Genomic DNA, 25227 nt, shown 5'->3' on the forward strand with positions numbered 1-25227 from the left:
TTTCTATATTTACAGATTCTAAGGCAAAAATTCAGATTCCTCTATAGCTAAATTGGTACTAATAGGTCCCTGAAGACATACATGACTGGTGAGCTAGATTATAAAAGGAAATCAGTACTCTATAACAAACCCAAATGAACTGGGAGTAGAGGATCTGCTATCCTCAAAAGGATGTATTATTTATCCACATTTATTTTTAATGACATAAAAAAAAATCTTTGCATTGTACTTTGTCTCTTTTCAGAAAGAATGTGTAAACAATTCCTTTATTATAGGAATTTAGCTTAATATCTTATATGTAATATATTTCATCTAAAATGATTACCTTGTTAAGCAGAAAAAAAATACATTTTATAATATATGAATCTAAGTGTCAAACAATAGAGATGAATTTAGAAATTCATGGTGAAGAAGGCCTTACTTGTACAGATATAATAGAATGTAATGAAAATGTAGGCTATAAATAAAGTTCTAACCAGAAAATATTCCCTAATAAACTAATCATTTGAAAAATCAACCCCAATCATTTAGCACTAACATCTTTCCTTTCTTATTTTCAAGTAATTTTTCATTCCCTTATAGATTTTCAGGTGCTTAAATAATTTCTATTCTAAATGTTTTCAGCTTAATAATAGTAGATTATTTTGCAAAATCAAATTATAAACTTTGTAGAAGATGCAGGACTTTTTCCAAGTCCACAAAAATAATGTAGGAGAACCACCCAATCATATACGAAGTGGTTGACAAATAAAGATCTATAGAATCTGAGCTGTAACAACTGTAGATAATTGGTGATGATTCAGTAGAGGCTTCAAATAAAGCAACAAAACTGTGGAAGCCTCAAGAATTTTTCATTGGCCAGCAATGAGGAAACTGATGTGCGAATCAAAGATGAACACTGTGTCGAAAGTCATAAATGTGCTCACACATATTTCACAGAAAGTGTACTCACCAATCAGTGTTTGATTTGTCTATATTTCTCAGAATTAGCATACAGTGACAAATACAACTTGAATTTTAATTAAATACAAAAATCATAATTTTAATAAGTTTTGTTTTTGTCCTTTGAAAAAGCCTTGACACTATAACTTTAGGTTGATATTTTAGTAAAACAGCATTTTCCTGCCAACAAGTAACCTCAGGTAGCTAGTTTTCTTATTCATTCATTTTATTAAATACAAAACTACAAGCTCTAAATAATTATTCTAAAACAAAGTTCTAAAAGAAAGTTTATTCACTGATAAAGATCTTTACCAAGTCTGAGGCAGTGTTATCCAATTTTTAAAAATACATACAGTGTGTATGTGAACATGAAAATTTAGTATCTACAGGTGGTGAGGATATATATTTTCCTTTTTCTACTTATCTCAATTTTTCCATTATTTTTCTACAGTAAGCATGTATTACCCTTGTAATAGAAAAATTCTAAGAAAATTTATTTACAAAGAGAAAAATAAATAAAGGCTCTGGTATTTATCTGAATCCATGATTCTTTCTCTTTTTATGATAGTGTATCTCTGAGGTTTATGGGAAATGCATGTAAAACATTCAACTAGAAAAGGTTTTAACCTAAAACATTCAGAAAAAAAAATCAGTAAAGGCTGAATATTTTCTCATTGCTATATCATGTTCTTTATTTTAACTGTGAAGACAGGAGTCAATATTTAACCTAACTATTTATCTAAATCTCTGAACCAATAATTGAACAGTATACTTTAATTACAATATCAACTGTAAGGGACCTTTAAATACATCTCAGTATGATACTTCTATATAGCCATTAGACACACATAAAAATGATATTCTGTGAAAGTGAACATTAATGGCCTGTAAGACCAAACACTGAGCAGTATAATCCTTGTGAAAAATCATGACTGAAAGATATTTTAAGCACAATGCTCTATAGGGTCAAAATTATACTAGAAGGCAAAAAATGTAAAAGAGACATGACACTGAAGAGATATTTAAGCTTCTCACTTAAAGAACATCCTCTAGATAGATGCTTATTTTTCTTACCTCAGTCATGTTTAGAATGATACAACTTGTCTAATAAACCACTCAACTATGGAGAAAGTTGTAGGTTTCAGTGTACTGTTTTTTAGCGTGAGAGCTTCCAATTTTGAAGTAGGATTTAAGAATTAGACTCCTGTATTCTCAGTCTGCATTGGACATGTGTTTGCTTTTGTGTGTTCATTTTATTTTCTTTGGAAAACCCAGTGCTTCCTATCTTTAGTCCATCTGATTTGAATTGGATGGACTGCACCTCTGCGGACTTCCCAGGTGGCTCAGTAGTAATGAGTCTGCCTGTCAATGCAGGAGACATGGATTCTATTCCTGGATTGGGAAGATCCCCTGGAACAGGAAATGGCAACCCACCCCAGTATTCTTGGCTAGAAAATTCTATCAACAGAGGAGCCTAACAGGCTGTACAGTATGGGATTGCAAAGAGTGAGACACAGCTAAGCATGCATGCATGCACATCTGGATGCAGGAGTGAGCACAAGACTCAGGTTTTACCATTAGAAATTGGTGTGTTGTGGCCACCGTGGTGGGTCAACTATGGTAACTAAGACAACACAATCAAAAACAATTAGATCAATTCTGGGACTGCCTTTGAAAGAGCTATTAAAGACAGGATCTTTTGTTACTAGGTTTTCTCAGATGTTAAGATATATACTTGGCACTTCTAGGCAACAATTTCCAATGAAATGGAGACAGTGTGTTTGAAAACCAAAGCTAACACAAAGAAAGGTAACTTGGTATTCTTCACACGCCTATATTAAATCGTGTCAATGCCCCCCAAAATAAATAAATAAATAAAAACCTCAAATATATCTGTTAGTCAGTAGTCATTTTTTGCCTTATGCCTGTTTGCATAGTTTTCCTGCTACTTTCATTTTAAAAAAGACTTGAGAAATAGGCTGAATGCCTGGGTTAAAAAGCTGTTAAGATATTTTCTATCTGTGTGATTGAATTGTATGACATGATATTAGTAGATTTATTTAGGATATTATATTTTATGCTCTGGATATTTTAGAATTCTCAAAGCAACTAAACTATCAAAAATAGTCACTCAAACATTTATTTTTTTTAATTGAGTCTTATCAAGTGCATTTTATGGCTGCATTTCATGTTAAAATTTCTAATGGGAGAAAAATCAAATTTTATATGATTTTGCAGATACTAATTCAATGTTAAGGTTTTTTTTCAGATTTGTTATGTCACTACAAAATATGAACATCAGGAGCCTCTTGATTACTACTGGTCATGTGAGCTATAGAGTCAGGGAGAATAACTGTAAAGCATAGATTACATAAAAATGCACATTCATTTTAATGAAAAGTTCTCATTTAGTCTGGGCACGTCTTATGAAGATAGTAAATGATGTAAATGATGTAGATTTTAAAAGAATGAACCACGTGACAGTTGTGACTTATGTTTTATTGGTACAAAATAAGGATTATAGCCAGGGAGACAGCATGTCTCTGAGAAACTGTTCCAAAGAAGTAGGGGGAAAAAATCAGTATATATGTGATTTTGGTGAAGGGAGAGCATGTTCAGTAAAGCACATATTTTTTGCAAAAGACTTCTGCTAGTCATGAGGAGCAGTCATCATCATGATGAATTTTAGGGCTTTTCTAGATATCAGAGGATATAAGAACTGGGCTCATAAAACCAGCTCCTGAAAATATCTAACTATCTGAAGACCTGTTGTGCCAGTTTTTCCCAGAGCACAGGTTACCTCATTTCTGCTCTCTACCCTGAACTCCTTTCAGGGGATGTTGAAAGTCAGTAGCTACAACAACACATTATTTAATCCTTGTAAAGGTAGATGGCAAGTGCCAAAGGCAAGTGCCGATTAGTAGTTGACAATTAATTGCTTTAGATTTCACCTCTGTCTCTTTTCTGAAGCCATCCCAAGTGGACAGTGTGTGGGAAGAACTAAAGTCAGCAAAAGATGAAATTATATTAGTAGTGAGTTCAATTTCAAATGTAAGCTAAATTTTCCAAGATATACCATTCTATGTAAGCAATGAAATACTAATACTGGTACTAATTTTAATAACAAAGCTATTAGGATACTATATATAGAGTACAGAGCAGAGTGCAATTCTTAAATTTACCAGCTATGTTTTATTGTACATTTATAACATAAGTTTTCTCATTTATAGAATAGGGCTTGCTGTGCTGTTTAGTCACTCAGTCATGTCCGACTCTTTGCGACCCCATGGACTGTAGCCCCCCAGACTCCTATGCCCATGGGGATTCTCTAGGCCAGAATACCGGAGTGGGTTGCCATGCCCTCCTCCAGGGGATCTTCCCAACCCAGAGATCAAACCCAGATCTCCCTCACTGCAGGCAGATTCTTTACCGTCTGATCCACCAGGGAAGCCCAAGAATACAGGGTGGGTAGCCTATCCCTTCTCCAGGGGATCTTCCCAACCCAGGAATTTAACCAGCGTCTCCTGCTTTGCAGGTAGAATCTTTACCTGCTGAGCTACCCAGGAAGCCGAGAATAGGGCTTAATACTAGTATATACTTCACAGGATTATAGTGAAGATTAAATGGTATTAATATAATACATTTCACACATTCAACACCATCTAAAACACATGAAAGAGTATTTTTTGTGTTAATGACTCTAAAAATAATTTAAAATTATTATATTATTGTTACCATTTCAAAATAAGAATCCTAGCTTACGTTTATTTATTTTCTATTCTCCTTTAAGAACTCTGTATGACTAGGCATTTAACATAAATTGATTTATGAATCATGCATAAACTAAAATCAGATCTCCATACTGTACATGAAATGGGTGCACAAGCACGCATATATGTCTCTAGAAGTAAATGTCCTGCTTCTGCCTGTTTGATAGACTGACTGCTAAGGAGATAACACCTCTGATCATAGCCATCGTGTTTAATTTCCTTATCATGAGAGCAGGGATCTCTCAAGTGAGCTATAGCATGCTTTGTTGTAAAATAATTTTTTTTTCAACTTGACGAATCATCTAGGATTATTGTGGTAGTGAGGAAAGTAATTAGACAACTTTCACCAAAGAGGAAAAAAAATGCTTTGTGAGAAAGCTAAGCATTTATTTATGAATAGTAATAACCATTAATTGAGTGCTTACTATGTACCAGGCTTGTGACAGATGGTGTCCATATGTCATCTCAGTTTAATATTCAGCAGGAAGCTGCTAACAATCCTAATTACCTTTTTGAAATGGTACTCACGTTTAGACAGGTAATTTCTGCTAAATTATTACCTGCCAATTCTCTTCCACTTAGTGTTCCAGTACAGGCTAATTTATTGTGATCCACCTTCCAATTCTGAGTCACCACCCATTCAGTTATTAGCACTAGTAGACTCCTTTAACTTCTGTGGCTTCAACATTCTTTTTAAGACCTATCTAGCTTATCTATGTTGATGATATCAGTGATGCAGTATTCCGTGGCAGTTCATTTTAATTTAAAATAAGTGGTCTATTTAAAATCCCAAGTTAGTATATTAATGTATGAAGAATTCAACGGAACAAGGAGATCTTTGAAGGGTCTTCAGAATGAGGATTCTTATTAAATCACTTGAAGCTCTGCCATTAAAGGGTTAAGTCAAAATGCATGGTGACACCATCATCCTGTAACTTCAGGTATCAGCCATTTCTGGCAAAATTTCCTTTTCAGCTCCAAATCCACCCCCCCTCACACTTTTTTTTTTTTTTTTTTAATCTTTACAAATGCGGTGTCAAAATCCATCTTGAATACAAATCTCAGAAAAGAAAACCAGTTTGAAGCAACTCTCTCATTGACAGTTTCCTCACAGCACAAATGAGACATTCATGAACTGTGTATTTCAGAAAACTTTACAGAAGCCTTTTCTTATTTTGTATCTATATTTTCCTGCAACACGAGTCTGCACAGTTCTAAAAGATTTCTACTGCTGCTAAGTCACTTCAGTCATGTCCGACTCTGTGCGACCCCATAGACGGCAGCCCCCCACCTGGGATTCTCCAGACAAGAACACTGGAATGGGTTGCCATTTTCTTCTCCAATGCGTGAGAGTGAAAAGTGAAAGTGAAGTCGCTCAGTCTTGTCTGACTCTTAGCGATCCCATGAACCACAGCCTACCAGGCTCCTCATCCATGGGATTTTCCAGGCAAGAGTACTGGAGTGGGATGCCATTGCCTTTTAAAAGACTACTAGGTCATAAAAGCAAATTTTCTTTCTCCTTCCTTCCTTTCTATCTCTCTCTCCTTTCTTTCTCCTTCTCTCTCCTTCTCTCTCTCCTCCTTTCTCTCTGTCTCTCTTTCTTCCTTACTTCCTTCCTTTCCCTCTCTCTTTTTCTTTCTTGCCTCTCCCTTTTATTTATCTTTCTTCCCTCTTCCTCTGGTTTTGTGCTTCTTAAATAAGCATTGCCATGAGGACTTCTACTTCTAACTTTTCTTGTCATTGTGCTTTTACAGAGTGAGCATCCTATTAATTTTATCTGGAGACAGAGAATATATTTGTTAACCATCTGGCCTAATTCAACCTGAATTGGAAGTTAAATTAAAGCTCTCCACACACTTGTAGAAACTCTGCTTCACTTCTATACTTTTAGCCCATAAATAGAATTTTGATTACTAGTGCTATTTGAGAAAGCTTATATTTTTCCCTTGGATTTCTTAAACCTCATTATCCACAGCTTAAATCCAGGCTATACCAAGTTTTTAAGTAGAAACTGGTACAGAGAACCAGTTTCCTAAGATGCTTATATTTGGGATTATTCTTAACTTGAACCTCATTTCAGAAAATCCTGTCTATGGCCATTTTAAATCGAAGAGTGGGAAGCAGAATAACAAAACCAGCACAGAGTGCCTCTGTTCAATTTTCAGACTGTTCAACCAGCTGCTTTCATTTCCTCAACTTGAAATATTCATACAAAGAGCTTGGGATATAAGATTGTCCCAAGGGGATACAATATGGATAAATTCATGAGTTCTGTAGAAAAGCAATCTCACTGTTATGGAAAAAGGAATTTTTTTTCTTTTTTTTCTCTGTGTGATCTAAATGTAGTCATGATCCTGTTCTCCTGGTCAGTGTCTATGCCAGGTTTCCCTTGGGGGAAAAAACATTATGGTGTGCATGCATTTTTCTGGTATTTGACATTACACTTGTTGCAGCCAATTGAACAGCCCACAAATAGTCTGGTCTTAATAGCAGTGGTAGCGAAACAGTACTTGCATGTAGGACACGGGCAAGTTTTGTGTAATTGAGTGCAAATTACCTCACATCTCTGAGCCTCAGCTTTCTCCTTATAACTAGAGGTAACAATGGGTACATGAAAGGCTGCTTGAAAGGATGAAATGGGGATATATATTATGAGAATACATTCTGAAACATAAAGTTTGAACCAATAATAAAGTTTGCTAAATTGTCTCAGTACCATGATCGTCCACACAGGGACAGTGAGGTTCTATTGTCCAAAGTCCCTAAGACATCTATGGCCACTTTCTACTCCACAGTGTAAGCCCTAATTGGTACATGAAACATAAAACAGGAGCCCATAATTTCAAGGTATAGTAATGCTGAAAATAACACTGTACATAGCAGAAAAAAAAAAAAAAAAAAACTATCCCTTGGTCGATAGCATCTCCATAATGTTTTATGAATACATAATATTAATCCTAAATAAATACTCCACCAAGTATATGAGTGCTATGTTGCCCTACAGGAAAGGAAATTATACTTTGGTCAAGGTAGGTTCTGGAGGCTCATGTTCCTTCAGAATTATGTTGAGAGTTAGAATTCCTTAGAAATTATAGGGCTTGACTTTAGCTCAGCTTATAATCATAAATGTTCACATAAAGAAATTAAGGAGACATTATATATGGTTGTTATATTTAATCATTATATTATTAATATATCTAACATTTATTGATCACATTCTATGCCAGGCACTGTGCTAAGTGTGCTTCATTGAAACTATATGATGATATCTTAAGACACAAGACTGTTGCTATTAACATTTTGTAGATAAGGAGATTGGGAATAGAATAGGTTGGTAACAGGCCCAATATCACACAGTGAATTACAAAAAAATGATTTGAACTATGAAGTCTCTTTCCACGGTGACTGAGCTCTAAAGCACCATGCTTTGCTGCCCCTACATGAACTAAACAGCTACAGCGTGAGAATCTTCTTTTTGGTCAGTATAATGTGTGCTTAGAAATATATTCCTTACCTAATTAACTAATGTGTTTTATAATCAGGGGGTAGAGCTTCTTTTGTCCAGGGCCCAGAAGATGAAATCAGAGTTGTTTTTGTTTCAACATATTGAGATGCCTCCAAATTCCAATAAAATTTCTAAAGATGGGTTCCAAGGTTAACAGGAAAAATGGAAGTAACTTCTTTTACTTCAGTTCAGTTCCAACTTGGATTTGAAATCTTTCTCTCCTGCAATTGCCAGTTACTTAAAAAGTAAGATTTGTAAGTCTCCTGAGAAAGGTGATGGTAGACTGAGATGGAAAGAATAGAGTTACTTGCAAAAGTATATATATATTCTCCTTGGATGATTTTTAGGGCCTTTAGATTAATTTGATTTTTGAAACAGCAATGTAAAAATTCAATTTTGGCTTTGAAATAGGAAAAAAAAAAGGTGAAAGAAATGTTTGACTTTTTGGATTCAGTATGTAAGATCAAAAGAGACCCAACTTGTAATTTGATCCATTTGAAAATGGACCCTCTGCAGTTGTTCTTGAGGAGAATTTGCCAACGCATATCATAAACTTTAGCTTTTACATTCCTGTTATTCAATAATTTAATTTTCTAAAATTATACTGAAGAGGTTTGCATGCAGATGGACAAAATATAGCCCCAAGAATATTCATTTCATCATTATTTATGACAACAAAAAATGTAAACAAAATAGAAGGAAATTAAATGTCCACCAGTAAGAGACTGGCTGAAAATACACCTTTGAATGCCCCATTGTCTTTCCATATGCAGGTACAGAAAACTGTTTAATGGGAAATATATTCATGATATATACTTTTAAAGATTTTTAGAAGTGTTTTACAAAGAATATGCTGAAACAATTTGAGCATCCAAACAAAGCAGTATTGGATTATAACCCAAAAATGAAATAAATATCCACTATGTGATACTGATATAAATAAAAGATTGAATAAATTGATGAACGAGGATAGAGAAGTGAAAAATCTCCCATGACGAAGAATTCTAAATAAACTACATAGGTTCATACCTTAGAACAAGTGAATCATGACCCCTTACTCATTAGATATGAACCGCATACTTTGACCCTTCCAAAGACTCAATATAGGAAAAGAGAAAAATGAGTAGGTTTACAGTGGAGAACCCTGACAAAAACTGCTTCTGCCAAGTGATGGAGGCCAGCATTAGCAGCCATAGATCATATTGATAGAGTAATAACCTTGGGATGATGTGGTGAAAATGGCACTATACTTTTGCAGCCTTTTTGCTGAAAACCTATAACCTCAGGTTAAAGTTAAGGAAAACAGCAGACAAATTCCAGTAGAGGGTCATCCCACAGTAAAACTGACCACTGCCCCTCAAAACTCTCAGGGTTATCAAAAACAAGAAATGTCTGAGACACTGTTAATTACAGCCAAGAAGAGCCTAGGGAGACAAGAAAACTCAATACGGTACCTGGGATAGAATGTTAGAATTAAAAAGGATATCAAGTAAAAACCAAGGAAATTTGAATGAAGTATGGCTTTAGTTAATAAAGGTGTATTCATGTTTGTTCATTATTTATAGCATAAGTACCATCTTAATTTAAAATATTAATAATAGGGAAACTGTGTGGTATTATATGGGATTTTACTATACTATCAGCTGACTTTTCTGTCCTAAAACTGTTGTTTTAAAATTTTTGGGGGGAAAAGGGTATTAATGAAGTGGGAGAAAAAGAGGCAAGAATCTTCTATTTCTCAGAGACACAAAAAAATTCCTTCAATAACAGTCTCTTATTAGTTCTACCAAAGAAATTGAGAGCGACTCTTTCCAGTCTCAGTTTAAAAAGGAGTAAAGATAATCAGGCAAGTTCCCAGAGTGAGTATTCCTGAATCTTCCTTCATTGAAAGTTTGTAAGGAAAGAACAGATTCCAAGAAAAAAAAAAATGTGTGATCCATGTTGTTACATCAATCCTATTTTCAGTAGCCTGTGAACTCCCTGGGGTCTTTCTATTATCTTTATATCCCCAGGGCCTAGCCAGCATCTGCTGTCAGAATTCCTCCTGACTAAGTGAAAGCATAAAGGAATTAACTATTGAATAAGATATTCAATGCATATTTACTAAGTTAATAGATACCGGAGCTTAATTTGCCAAGTGAGTGAATGAGGGGATGTCAATAATCCTCAAGAATAAATACGTTACTTTAAAATGGTAAATCTATTGTTCTGAGCAAGTCCTTGAAGATTGTGTTAGCAAAGAAATATAATGTAGAAATCCCTTCTTTCCTTCCTGTGTATTCCTTTTTTACTTTCTCAGTCAAAGCACCACTGACAATTACAGTACCACAGTTTATTAATTGTTATTATGTATTGATTGCCTATTATAAGCTAAGGATTATGATAAGGGAGTGGTGAAGTTTAAAATTCTTTCCAGTCCTTACATCAATCCTTTACTCTTTATAGTCCACCTGCCTGTCTCTATTTATCCATCCAGTTTTGGCTTTGTTTTACTGATAGGAAGACTGATCATAGTGGCCCAACTATTGACGGGGAAAGAAAAGGAAGATAGCACTAGGTCATGTTCGACTCTTGCGATCCCATAAACTGTAGCCTACCAGGTTTCTCTCTCCATGGGATTCTCCAGGCAAGAACACTGGAGTGGGTTGCCATTTCCTTCTTCAGGGGAACTTGACAGGGGGACTGAGTATTTAAACCCTGATCTCTTCAAAACCCATACACTGTCTAGAACACAATGTTTCCTTGAAATGTTAGTGAATCCACTGATAAGACGTTCAGCCCTATGGTGAGTGTGTGTTTATGTGTTCCTTTGTTGAGGATCACTGTCTTTCAGTTTTTCAAAGATTGGCTTGAATGCTTGTCAGTTCTCATATTTGCATGAAATTTACCATATCATCTTATGCAAACCAATAGAAAATCATGATAAAATGCAAAGCAGTTAGAAAGAATCTAAAGAGTAGCTTCAGTATACTACATTGTGGGACAAACAGGACAAGCTATTCATAGGAAAATAATTTACTCTCTATCCATTTAACTTAATGAGGAAATTTTTTCTTTAAAAATGAACTATTAGCCATTCAAATGGGAAATTTTTAAAATGTCTCTCTGAATTTTTTTAAAGCAAGTGTTAAAATCCTGAAAACCCTGAATGCACCTAGTTTACTATTAACATATTTTTGGCCAGAGATGTACTAGTACCACAGGCATTAGTTTCTGCAAAAAACTAATAATGTGTTAAAATGCTACTGTCATTCTGAGCTTCCTGAGCAATCTTTCTGTGGTATGCTCTTCAATGATGTCCATATGTGTAAAAGAAAGCAAAGTCAAATAGCTGCTCTTTCATCTGAAAGTTCTGGAATAGATAACAACATCTTGGTGAGACTTCATATTTACTGCTTAGCATTAATAGCTAAGCTAGGGTATCTTTTCCTTCATAAATTAGAAAAAAAATGAATAAGATATACCTGTATACATAAATATCATTGTCTATACATAAATATAGTCCTCTGTGTGAAGGCTTCATGACACATAGGAATGTTGAGTAAAGTGACTAATTTTATTTGCATTCCAGAGCATTGACAGCAAAGTTATTAAGTTAAGAAAAAAAAAGAAAAGTAAATATGTTTGGTTGTTTATGAGAGTGGTAGAAGAATTATGATTACATCAGTTTAACTTCTTTATTAAGAATAAAGGCATATATTTTCTTGAAAGGAGACACAGAGATCTATCAGTCAATCACAGTATATTTGAATAGCACCTATTCAAGGAGTTTCTCAGGGTATTTCACAATACAATTAACTTGCAACTTAGATAATTAAGAGTCTGCCATGTTAAACAAATGAGACAAAGCTGAGAATTGAAAGCTGTGAACATGTCAGCTCTGAAACTCCAACATAGAAAGTGAGATACATGTCCCCAAAGTCATAGTAATTAAAGTTCAAGCAGGTATCTGAAGTTTTGTCTTAATTATTCTATATTCACATTAGCCCATGGTGGTTTAAGACGGTTAGGGTCTTTGAGTAAACACTCTAGCCAGCCTTCCATAGATCTCACTCTCCACACTCTCTGCGTGCGTGACTACAGCAGCCCCCTAGGTTGGTTGGTATATTTTCTATACTCTTCCTAATCATCTATCCTAGATTTTTATAAATAGTAGCTATTACCATTGCCATACATAAACCAGTGGGGTGTATCCTCCGCAATGGCCCTGATTGATTTTTTAGAGAGTTTTTTATTCTCATTCAAAAATAATGAATTTTGAAAAGGTTATCTTTTGAATTATCAAAAACTTTAATATATAAAATTAAACTTGCTATTTGCTGGAATACTATAATTGCAGATTACTATCCATAATTTTACCATCCATAATTACTATCCATAATGAAATACCCATAATTTCATTCTCAGATAACATCTTTTTTACCGTTTTGCTGAAAATTTTCAAGCCTTTTAAAGGAAAACATTTACAGAATTGAGGGCTAGCTGCATCTGCACATGGGGAGTTAATTTGTATATTAAAAGATAATTTGATGTAAATATCAAATGCCTATAAGCATGAGTTTTGGAGTCAGAATCGATTTTTAATTTGAATTGCAAATTTACAACTTATGTATATCAATTATTTCATTTCTCTAAACTTCACCTTTTTACCTTCAAAATTAGCCTTAAAAAAAAAAAATCTGGAATTTAGCACTGTTGGATTAACTGGACCTGCATTTACTCTCCTGCCAAAAACAATTAGAAAACTGTACAAATATAATGGGAAACAAACCTGATTTCAGGGAAGTAACAATGGGCAGCATAAAACTGTGATCCCTAAAGGATGGGAAATGTACGAAGTAAGCCATTGATATCCCAGATTTTTTACCTCCAGGCACTTTCCAGAACACTGAATGAAGAAGCAAACATAAATAGGACAAGACTGCATCACTGAGTTAGGAGACGCAAGGTGGCTGAAGTGGCTGGGATTGCACAGCAGAGTATCAGAGACAATGGGCCTAGAGAAAGAAAGTGCTCCAGAAATCTACATAAGAATCATAAATGAGGCTGAGCAAAGAACAATTTTCAGAGCACAAACAGGGCTGAAAGATGTTAGGATTCCAACATGCTAAAGAAGAGAGATGGTAAACATTTAGAGCATTTGATAGGAAGAAACATCTTAGAAATAAACTAGCCTTAGACTAACATCTACTCCATACCCAAGGAAGTTGAAAAATAGGCTACAGAAAGGTCAAGCTGATTCACTGCAACTTAATTCCTATCAATAAAATCCAATACTTGAAAGAAATACACAACAATCCAGCTTTTAACAACAGAATATTTATTATATCTCTAATTAAATTAAATTATTAGATAACCTGAAAAGCATAAAAAATAGGAATCATGATTAGAAGCAAAAACAGTCAACAGAAACAGATCCATAAATTATTGAGATGCTAAACTTAGCTAACAAGGACATTCGTATCATCAATAGGTCTTCTTAATAAATAGCTAGGGGTTATATGTAAAGAAACTGCAGACCTCAGTCTCTAAGTAAGAGAGTCTCTAGGGAAACCTGAAGATAACATGGAAAACAGAAAGAAAAACAATAGAGGGAGTTTTAGCCTCTGAAACCACAGCTATGGCAAACAGTAAACACAGCCTAACCCCTTGCCAGATAAACATAAAAGTTTACACTAAAATCTAGTGTAAAATCACTTACTTTTACCTGTTACATCGTACTAGGTTTTAACAACAAAAATATATAAAAGGACAATTAAAATGTTCATTCTACAGAGAAAAGCAAACAGTGGGACCAAACTCAAATACGGCAAATATTTTTAAACTATCACATTGGGAATTTTAAACTACTAAAATTAATACGGTAAGGGCTCTAATGGAAAAAGCAGACAGCGTGAAGGAACAGAGGATTAATGTAGCAGAAAAAAAAAAGTAATTCTAAGAAAGGATCAAAAGGAAGAGATAGATATAAAAACACTGTAATGTAAATGAGAATGTCTTTGATAGGTTTACCAGTGGACTGAGCATGACGAAGGAAAGAGTAAGTGAATGAGAAGAAATGTCAATGGAAACATCCCAAATTAATGTGAAGAGAAAGAAAGAAAGAAGGGAATGTCCGGCAACTGGGGGCAACTACAAATGGTGAAACAGTTGTCTAATGGGAACACCAGAAGGAAAGGAAAGAGAGAAATGAACAGAGTAAATATTTGAAGTAAGAATGACAGGAAATTTTCCAAAATTAGTGACAGTTACCAAACCACAGGCCCAGGAAGCTCAGAGGCCAATAAGCAATAAATTCCAAAATGATCTACCCATTCAAGAGAAGGAATATTCCCAGGATAAAGGGAATTATTTCCTAGCACTTAGGAAATATTTCCACAAATATTTCATGAAAACCAGCCTGTATTTCAGAAACTGTCTAAAGTCCTTTAAAAAAATGGTGAATTTGATGTGGCAATGACTTGTATTATTTTGTGTGCGTGTGTTCCTCTTTCCTATTCACCTACTAATTTCCTTACTCCCCCCTCTACTTCCCCTCCTTTCTCATTAACTAAAATACATAAACCTTAGTTTAATGAATGTATAATTTATAGCATAAATAGTGGTCCGTAATTAGTTAGCAAAAGTGTTTAGAAACATTGTTGATAAGAGAAAGAACTTTTGATTTTATTCCTCACTGAACCGATTAGCTTTTTCAATTTGGGGTGTATCCAACTTACTACAGAGAAGTGTAGTACCTCAGAAAGTGAATGAGGAGATTTAAAAGGATTTGTACAAAGCAGTCCCAGCATTGTCTGGAACATATTTGTTTGAAACAAAAAATATAACAAAATCAAGTATTGCACGCAATATTTTTATAAAGAGTTGTCAGAGAACATGATTTATAATTATCATTCAATAGTTTGTAAAACACTTGGCAATAGACCTGCAAATAGATATTTATCATTTAAAAAGGGGGTTGATTTTGTTCTTTTCAGATTGTTAATTATGTTTTTCAATTAATTAACTTTCCAGGGGGTGCATTGTTTGTGTGTAGGTTAATGTTGCAAATTCAGAAAAGTCAGTAGAGTATTTGGCAAATGTCCACTGCAGAGGGCACAGGCAGTAAAAAATCTTTTTTAGTACTAACATTTGCATAATATTTTCCAAATATACAAAGAATTTTCATCTACATTCTGTTCATCTGAAGAACTGAGAACTATATCTGCGCTTCAGTTACACAGAATATATGTTTCTTATGTAGAACATTTTAACAGTATCATTATGTCCTTGTGGAAGCTTCAGACTTTCCATTTTAACAATGAAGCATTTCAGTTCCATATTAATAATAGCTGTAATAAATATAATCTCAACAATGATTAACTTTGTCAGATAAAATGTTATGGGACATACTCCACTAAATCAGTTATTTCCTTGGCAATTTTCTAAGAGGTACAGTGAAGCAATTCATATCATTTTCCCATTCTTCCTTAATTTTATTTCACGTGCATCAACTCTTTTATATATAAACTTAACAATGAACATACACTTTATCGTTGAGGAATTTTTATTTTGTACATACACATCATATTTCCCATATTTTCACTTGTATTATACACTGTAATCTTCAAAACAATACAGGAGATAGATGTCATTTTAATCTTTTTTGCATGAGGATATGGAAATTCATAACAGTTAAGAAGGATGTTTGCTGATAGTCAGACAACTCTTGAGAAAATTGAGAATTCAATCTGCTTCCTCTAACTTGGAGAGTAGTTATCTTAACCATTTACTCAAAAGTTTCTAAGTTCAGAACTTAAAATCAGGTGAGACTAAATTTATTTATTTTTTTTTCTTTTTTTCTTTTTTAATTTTTATTATTATTATTATTATTTTTTTTTCCCCAGTGGGTTTTGTCATACATTGATATGAATCAGCCATGGATTTGAGACTAAATTTAAAGTGCCCTTTCTTTCTTAACAGAAGCATGAAATTTAACCAGTTACTTATATACTTTGAGCCTCATCATCTTCCTCAAATATAATAAAAATATGAGGTACCCTGCACAACTAAGAGGATTAGGCATATCATATAAATTCTTAGCTATAAATGATTAGCACATGAAATTTATTTACATGAGATTCTTGAAAACTAGCATCAATCCTTTTCACTTATTTATTATGTGAATATTTTTTAAATTACAGGAATCTATATTTCCTGGTGCCCAACATGATAAACTATTAATATTCTTTTCAGATACTACCTTTCATTAGTTTTCTTTATAAATAAATCAACAAATTTTCAAAATATTTTGCTGATATTTTATGGTGTTTTATATACTTTAATTTCTGAGAAAGCTTGAAAATGGTGAAAGTTCATCATATCTTTCAAGACAAGTAAACAAAAACTGACAAAATTCCCATTTGTCAATCTCTTAAAATAATTTAAACAACCTATAATTATTTATTGAACAAATACTATGGGGCCAAATATGTAAAATTCAACAGCCCATGAGCTGAGAATTTCCAGGTATTCAAGCGAGATCTAGAAAAGGCAGAGGAACCAGATATCAAATTGCCAACATCCGTTGGATCATCGAAAAAGCAAGAGAATTCCAGAAAAACATCTACTTCTGCTTTATTGACCACACTATGCTTTTGATTGTGTGGATCACAACAAACTGTGGATAATTCTTAAAGAGATGGGAATACCAAACCACCTTCCTTGCTCCTGAGAAATCTGTATGGAGGTCAAAAAGAAACAGAACTGGACATGGAACAATGGACTGGTTTCAAATTTGGAAAGGAGTACGTTAAGACTGTATATTGTCACCCTACTTATTTAATTTATATGCAGAGAACATGATGCAAAATACTGGGTTGAATGAAGCTCAAGCTAAAATCAAGATCGCCAGGAGAGATATCAATAACCTCAGATATGCAGATGACACCATCCTTATGGCAAAAAGTGAAGAACTAAAGAGCCTCTTGATAAAAGTTAAAGAGGAGAGTGAAAAATTTGGCTTAAAATTCAACACTCAAAAATGAAGATTATGGCAACTGGTCCCATCATTTCATGGTAAATAGATGGGGAAATAATGGAAACAGAGGAAAACTTTATTTGGGGGGGCTCCAAAATCACTGCAGATGGTGACTGCAGCCTCGAAATTAAAAGATGCTTGCTCCTTGGAAGAAAAGCTATGACCAACCTAGACAGCACATTAAGAAGCAGAGACGTTACTTTGCCAACAAAGGTCCATCTAGTCAAAGCTATGGTTTTTCCAGTAGTCATGGATGTGAGTTCAACCATGAAGAAAGGTGAACACTGAAGAACTGATGATTTTGCGCTCTGTGTTTTTGGAGAAGACTCTTGAGAATCTCTTGAACTGCAAGGAGCTCATACCAGTTATCCTAGAGGATATCCTGAATATTCATGGGAAGGACTGATGCTGAAGCTAAAGCTCCAATACTTTGGCCACCTGATGCAAAGAACTGACTCATCGGAAAAGACTTTTATGCTGGGAAAGATTGAAGGCAGGAGAAGGGGACAACAGAGGATGAGACGGTTGGATGGCATCACCGACTCAATGGACATGAGTTTGAGCAAGCTCCCGAAGTTGGTGATGGGACAGGGAAACCTGGCATGCTTGTCAGTGGTTTCGCAAAGAGTCAGGCACAACTGAGCAACTGAACTGACAATCAATTCTGATGCTTTGCGACCCTGTGGACTGTAGCCTGCCAGGCTCCTCTCCCCACAGGATTCTCTAGGCAAGAATAATGGAGTGGGTTGCAATTTCCTCTTCCAGTGGATCTTCCCAATCCAGGGATTGAACCCATATCTCCTGCTGCTCTTGCATTGCAGGCAGATTCTTTACCACTTAGCCACTAGGAAATTACAAAATATTTAGTACCAGCATTATTTGGATTGGGCTTCCCCTGTGGCTCAGTGGTAAAGAATCCCACCTGCAATGCAGGAAATATAGAAGATATTGGTTCCATCCCTGTGTCTGGAAGATCCCCTGGAGGAGGAAATGGCAACTCATTACAGTATTCTTGCCTGGCAAATTCCATGGACAGAGAAGCCTGGCAGTCTACACTCCTTAGTGCTGGAAAGAGTCGAACACCACTGAGCATGCATACACAAACGAACAAACATTATTTGGATTGCTTGGCATATTTGCTTAATAATAGGATGAAGACTTTTAAGGATATTTCCGGTAGTTTTGAATGTGAATCATTATTTCTGAATATGAGGTCCACATTAGGAATCGATTCTGGATTTATAGGTAAGTACTTAAAAGTGGTGCTGAGAGTGATGTCTCTTACCATTCAAAGTATGTTCTATAGGTAAGAAGAATCACTATTACTTAGGAGTTTGTTGGAAATGAAGAAATCAGATAATACACCAAATATATTGAATCTCAATTTAGCTATCCCCCAGATAATTCATATGTACATTAATATTTTAAAGTGGAATTTTATCACTTTGTTACTTGGTTACTGGTGTTTATGGGTGTCAAAATGAAATTTTTAAATTGCCAAAATGCAGTGTTCTGAAAATTCCATGAAAAAAAAAAGCAGATAAGTGGCTGGATTCAAAGCTTTCCAAACTTATTGCTTATAAACACTTATCTGAGTAGTAAAACAAAATGCTTCCCCTACCAGGACATGTTTGGCTCAATTCAAATTATCCACTGTGAACAATGGCCTTTAATTTGCCTTATTTTGGAAACTAGCTGTGCAGGTTTTTCATTTACAAGAGTTGTTGATTAATTAAGCAAGGAGACACTCCAGGTAATATATTTCTGGAAGTACAAGAAAATAGAGTGAAGGGTACGTCAAAAATTTAGTGACCTGCTTGCCATCTTATGCAAGCTCACTTACCGCTTTGCAATGTGCTGCCTCAGTGGCTGACACTGTGGTCAAGCTAGAGTAAATATTGGCCCAGTTGGCAGAATCATCTCTCCAGTCACTTTTAGAGTATTGATATTAGACATGTTTATTTAAAGTCCAATCAGAAAGTTCCACTTTTGCCCAGCTTTTAAAATGTTTGTTAATTTACCTACAGAGCAACATTTGAATACCAAAATATTTGTTTGTATTCATTAAAACAATTAGAAAAAACAAAACAACCTTACTTTCCAAGGGCAAAACATTCCAGTTTTACAGATGAATCCTTTGCAGCTTGCATAGTTTCAGGAAAACGCACTTCAATCTTTGGTTCATATTCCCCCATCACACCTGTTAAATACCAAAAGAGCTAGCAGCATTTCTAAAGAACAGAGATTTTCCATGAAGCAAATACTTTAGTTATCAAAATTTGATTATTCTGTCCTTTAGTTAACAGTCTTTTTTTATACTGATGGTGAATGATGGAGAGCATCACTTCATGATGCTGTTTAAAAAATTAGTTCATTCCTCTCTCCCCTAAAAAAGAAATACCTAAGATATACCAAAATATCAGAATAAATGCATGCCAAATTTCCCTGTATTCCACAAGAACATATTAAAAATAAAATAAATTATTTTACAAAATAAAAATACTTCCTTTTTTAGAACTTAATCATTCTAAACATTCGAAGAGGCTGTGGTTGAAAAGACAGAGTTCTATTTCATTCAAATAAATTGTTAAATTTTATTTTTTCTATTTCTTTGATGTGATATTTCTTGAGTGACTACTTTTAGAAGAGACTTTTTTTTTTACTATTGTGTGTGATGCTTTTGTATATTTTTACCATAAATATATTGAAAAGAATAGAGGAGATGGAATAATGAAGGAATTAAGAAGAGAAGTTAAGAAAGTAAGTAGATGGGGAGAAAAAAGGCCAATATGATAGTTTCTATGCACATCACTGGCTTAGGAGCTCTTGTGATCATGAACAGAGCACTCACTGAAGGAGAGAAATTGGACTTACAGTGGTTGATGAATTCTAAATTAAGACCATGCAAATATATTTGAATAGTTAGTAATTATAAAAGCTCTGTCACAAGAACTCCCTGTATGGAGCTAATTCCATGATTCTGTTAGCCATCCTTAAATTATATTCCTGTTTTTCTTGAACGTAGGAGAAAAACTCTATGGACATGTTACACTTTAAGTTCAGAATCTGATCATAAAATGTTTCAACAGATATTTCCATCTTTACATTTACCACTGTGAATATTTAATTAAAGAATCAACTAGAGGATTTTTCTACTTTGATGACTTTCTTAGGTTTTCTAGCTCTAAATCTTGTAGCAGCTATGGCTTGACTAAACTCCAAAATCATCAGAGACCAATCTAAATTATGTTCCTTGGAGAAATATAATTAGTATGAATTTTGTGTTTCATTTTTCTTTGGAATGCTCATTATTAATGTTGACCTGATTTACTTTCCTTGGATGTGAATTGTTTTCCTGCTTTGCCAACTAGGAAAAAAAAAAAGGGTGAACAAAAGAGACAAATATGGAAAAGAAAGTGGCGTTAAAGAAAAGCTGTATCATATATTCATTGAAAATATATTAGATTAATGAATAATTTGGTCAGCACTCACACATTCACACACACATGATTACTCTCCCAAACATTTTTCCTTTTTTAATAAATATTTCTTAAGCAAAGAAAGGATCTGTTTCAGATTCAGAGAGGAAGTGGCATAGCATTTTCAGAATCATCTATACTATATCTTGTGGATTAATTATATAGTTTTCTATTATTTTTGACAATATGTAATTTTCATCATATTTGTGAATAAAACCTCAAATCCTAGATATTATGGCTCCGCTGAAACAGATGAAAGCAGAAAGCTCTACAGATCTCTCCAAGTTTCAAAATTCACAGACAAAATTTATCCCTAAGAAAACTCATCATCTTACCATCAGTGCGCTGTACCAATGGAGTGGGTGGTCCTTGAACACTTTTCTGGGCTTCTTTGTTTGTTATGAAGCAGGTGTAGTTGCCAACATCTGATGGCTCCACTTTGGCAATGTACAAGTTCCCTGTCTCTTGTGATACAAACCGTCTGTTGTCCTCTTGAACATATAAGGGGTTATCATTGAAAGTCCATGCATAAGATAAATCTGGAAACAGAACAAAATAAGTATTATCCTTACTGTATTCATTTTTATCTGAAAGTTTTGCACCCTACTTCTCCATAAATAGAATACGACTATGCCCCTGTTTGTCCAGTTTGTGCCTGTCGTTCTGATGTAATTATTTTATTTCTTCATAGTTAAGTATTTCCCAATTTGGATGATATGGTTTTCCTGTCCGTCACTGGCTTTGTGTAATTAGAGATGTGATGGTGAGTTGTCAAGGGAACAAGTGGATGAATTTATTAAGAAAAGTTATATGATATAAAATATTATGGGCTCAAAGTGTACACTGAATTTCTGCATCATTGCTCTTGTTAAAGCTGTGCTGCTCAATATGCAATTAGAAGGATGCCCATATTAATCATTTTTGGGGTGCTTGCTAAAAATTTTACTTCAAGATATAAGTTCAGGGACCCTACCACTTGGAGTCATTCATTCAATTATTACACAATTTCTGAACATCTCTTTTGTGACCATTTTTGGACTTAGAACACATTAAAGCAAAACCTGTGCCTTATAAAACTCAACCTAGTAAACTGATCACAACTAGTGAGGATAATCTCAATGTGGGCTGACATGTGCTTTGGCAGAAGCATTGCTAGAACCCAGATGAGGAGCCTAGGATGATCTGTGGTCAGAAAAGTCTTCTGAGAAGAATTCTGTGCTCAAACTAGCAGGATGAATGGGAGCTATCCAGGCAACAGATGAGCAAACATTGCTCAGAGAACAAAAGCTTGAAGATGAAAGAGAGCATATCATTTTTGCTGAACATCAATCAACCTCTGGAAATCTTATATATAAATATGAATATAAATATATAGAAGCATATATAACTGGTATAATTATCATGCTATAAAATGCACAAATCCTAAGTGTTCAGTTCAGTTAATTGTAACAGTCTAAGCACTATGAAATCACCAGCCTAAAATAAATTATGGAACATTCCCATCTTTAGAAACTTTATTATGTCCTTATCTGTCAACCTCTACTGTTGTAACAACTACCAGATTTCTATCATCATAGGTTATTGAATTTCATAAAAATAGAATCAAACAGAATACACTTCTTTTTGAACTTTTATATTGGAATATAGTTGCTTAACAATGTTGTGTTAATTGCAAATGTACAGTAGAGTGATTCAGTTATCAATTTTCCCCCCATGTAGGTTATTTCAGAGTATTGAACAGAGTTACCTGTGCTATGTAGTAGGTCTTTGTTGATTATCTATTTTAAATATAGCAGTGTGTACATATCAGTCTCCAACTCCCATACTATTTTGTGTCTGGTTTGTTTAATGTATCTTAGTGTCCCCTATGTAGTTGTGACTGTCAGTACTTTTTTTCTTTCTATTACTGAATGGAATTCCATTTTTGTGAATATACCACAATCTGTTTGGCTGCTTTCTTGTTGAAGATTGAATTGTTCCAATTAGAATTGTTTCCATTTGGAGACCATTATATTGGATTGGCCAAAAAGTTCATTTGGGTTTTTCCATACGATGTTATGGAAAGACCTCAATGACATTTTTGGCCAATCCAATGCATTAGGTTCAAATAAGCATTATTTTCTAAGACTGTCTGTGGACATTTTCACCTTTCTTTGTTAAGTCACTGGATGTGAACTACAGGGTAGATGCATGTTTTACTTAAAAATAAAACTACAAAAGAATTTTCCAGTTACACTAGTTGATATCTCTATCTGCAATATATAAGAGTTAGAATTGGTCTACATCTCTGCAAAAATTATGTGTTGTCATTTTTTAAATTCTATCTAGATATTGTTGAGCAAGGGGGTTGCAGGTGGCACTAGTGGTAGAGAATCTGCCTGCCAATGCAGGAGATGCCAGAGATGCGGGTTCGATCCCTGAGTCAGGAAGATACCCTGGAGGAGGACATGGCAAGCCACTCCAGTATTCTTGCCTGGAGAATTCCACGGGCAGAGGAGGCTGGCAGGCCACAGTCCATGGGGTCACAAAGAATCAGAAATGACTGGAGTGACTTAGCTAGCATGCATCACTAAACAAAGGAAAATAGTCTCATGTATTAAGGTTTCATAAGTGTGGTGCTAATAAAAAGGTTAAGAAATTGTATGTATTGTGAAAACTAGATACAAATGAACTTATATCAAGGAAAGTGGAAGAACATAACTGGTTCAAAAATGACCCCCTCCCCAAATATGTGGAAGATATAGGTGTTGAGGGTGAAAAGGGGAAATATACGAGTGATGGTTAAAATGGCTTCAACTGTAGATGAACTTGGACATTTCCGAATGGAAATCACAGCTCGCAGGAGAACAGTTAAGGCAACTGGGAACCCCTTATCCAGACAGAGGTTACAGTTCATGTTTGTCATCCGTACTTATGTTAAAACTAGTGGAGAGGCAAGACATGGCAGAGACAAAAAAAAAAAAAGCTAATTATTTCTATAATGTTCTATCAGTCCTCTCCAGATAGAAGCAGACTACCTGAAACATTCTTCACTAATGAACTGATTCAAAATTCTCTAGAGGCATGATGAAGCAATATGAATTGAAAGCTATTTTGACCTTAAATCTGATCCATATACAAAAACTCTTGAGAAAATGCATGCGTGCTCTGTTGTTTTAGTCGTGTCTGGCTCTTTGTGACCCTATAGACTATAACCTGCCAGGCTCCTCTGTCTGTGGGATTCTCCAGGCAAGAATACTGGAGTGGGTCGCCATGACCTCCTCCCAGGGTTCTTCCTGACCCAGGAATTGAACCCATATCTCTGAAGTCTCCTGTATTTCCTGCACTGCAGGTGGATTCTTTACTCACTGGGCCACCTGGGAAGTCCCTTGAAAAAGTGGGAATGTGTGAATTTTGGCATCTTTATCATCCCTTTCAAACCAAGAAAAAAAAAAAGATAAAGTATTAACAATATACTTAGGGAACCAGATTTTTTTTTTAAAGAATGAAAGAAAAGAAGATAGAAAGGAGACAAGAAAATAATGAGTTTACAAAAAACAGACTAAATTAAATCACATTATATATTAAATTATATATGCAATGTATTGAATTCTGACAACAATTCATAAATGATTTCAGTAAGAATAAATTCATCTGAATAGCCAGAACTCTGGTATCATTCTCAGGAATGAAGAAGATATGAGAGAAATATACAACAAAGAGGATGAACAGCAACAAAAATGCCACTTAAGCATGAAACATAAAAATTCACAAAGTGTCGTTAAGCCTGTAAAATTACTGCTCAGGCAGAAAAGCGATCTAAGACATGTTATTACATGAAAAGTATATTGTAAATAAAAATGTTTGGTATGATCTCATAAAAAATCATGCATTTACATGCATGAGAACTTATGTGTGTGTGTATTTCTGCAAATTTTTAAATTTAAAAATCTAGGAATGTATACAGTGGCTTTCTCAAGGGAAGGGAAAGGGACATAGAAGACTTTCACTCTCTATATAATTTGTGCCTCCCATATTTGAATATTTAATTATTATGTGATATTTGTGTAAATGGGAAAAATAAACAACGGGATTCATAATGTACCAGGAAAGCTAAACACAAGAATGGGTTATCATTTATAAAAAAAAAAGATGGATAGTATTATTCTTTTAATGTCCTTTATTCTTACTCTGGACTATTTAGACTGGAGTATTATGTTTTATTCAGAGCACATTAGGAAACATGTTAAGGTGCAAATAGCTAATCTTACCCTAGCAATTTGGTTTATTAACATCTGAGTGAAGTACCATGAAATCTGTATTTTCAACAGCCTATAAATGACTTGAGGTTGAATTGTAATGTTATGTTCAGAGTACCCATTATTGAGAGGGACCTAAAAAATCTCAAGTATATTGAGATAGGTAGCCAAAATGTAGCCAAGCCCAGAAGTTAATACACCAAAGAAAGTGGTAAGAACTTAGATTTTGACCCTGGAGGGCAGAAGTGGAGAAAAATAACTGAGTTGTTTTCAT

At 34.6% G+C, this 25227-nt stretch overlaps 1 protein-coding gene across 1 annotated transcript in view; it reads right to left on the minus strand.

The window, feature by feature from the left end:
- CNTN6 (contactin 6) overlaps nt 1-25227 on the minus strand; it is a 195954-nt gene that overhangs the window by 86620 nt on the left and 84107 nt on the right. Inside the window, 2 exon segments of the mRNA XM_061127769.1 lie at nt 19334-19436; nt 21051-21254. Of these exon segments, the coding sequence (XP_060983752.1) occupies nt 19334-19436; nt 21051-21254 (307 nt within the window).

This window comes from Dama dama, chromosome 24 (genome assembly GCF_033118175.1).
Source record: "Dama dama isolate Ldn47 chromosome 24, ASM3311817v1, whole genome shotgun sequence".
NCBI lineage: Eukaryota > Metazoa > Chordata > Mammalia > Artiodactyla > Cervidae > Dama > Dama dama.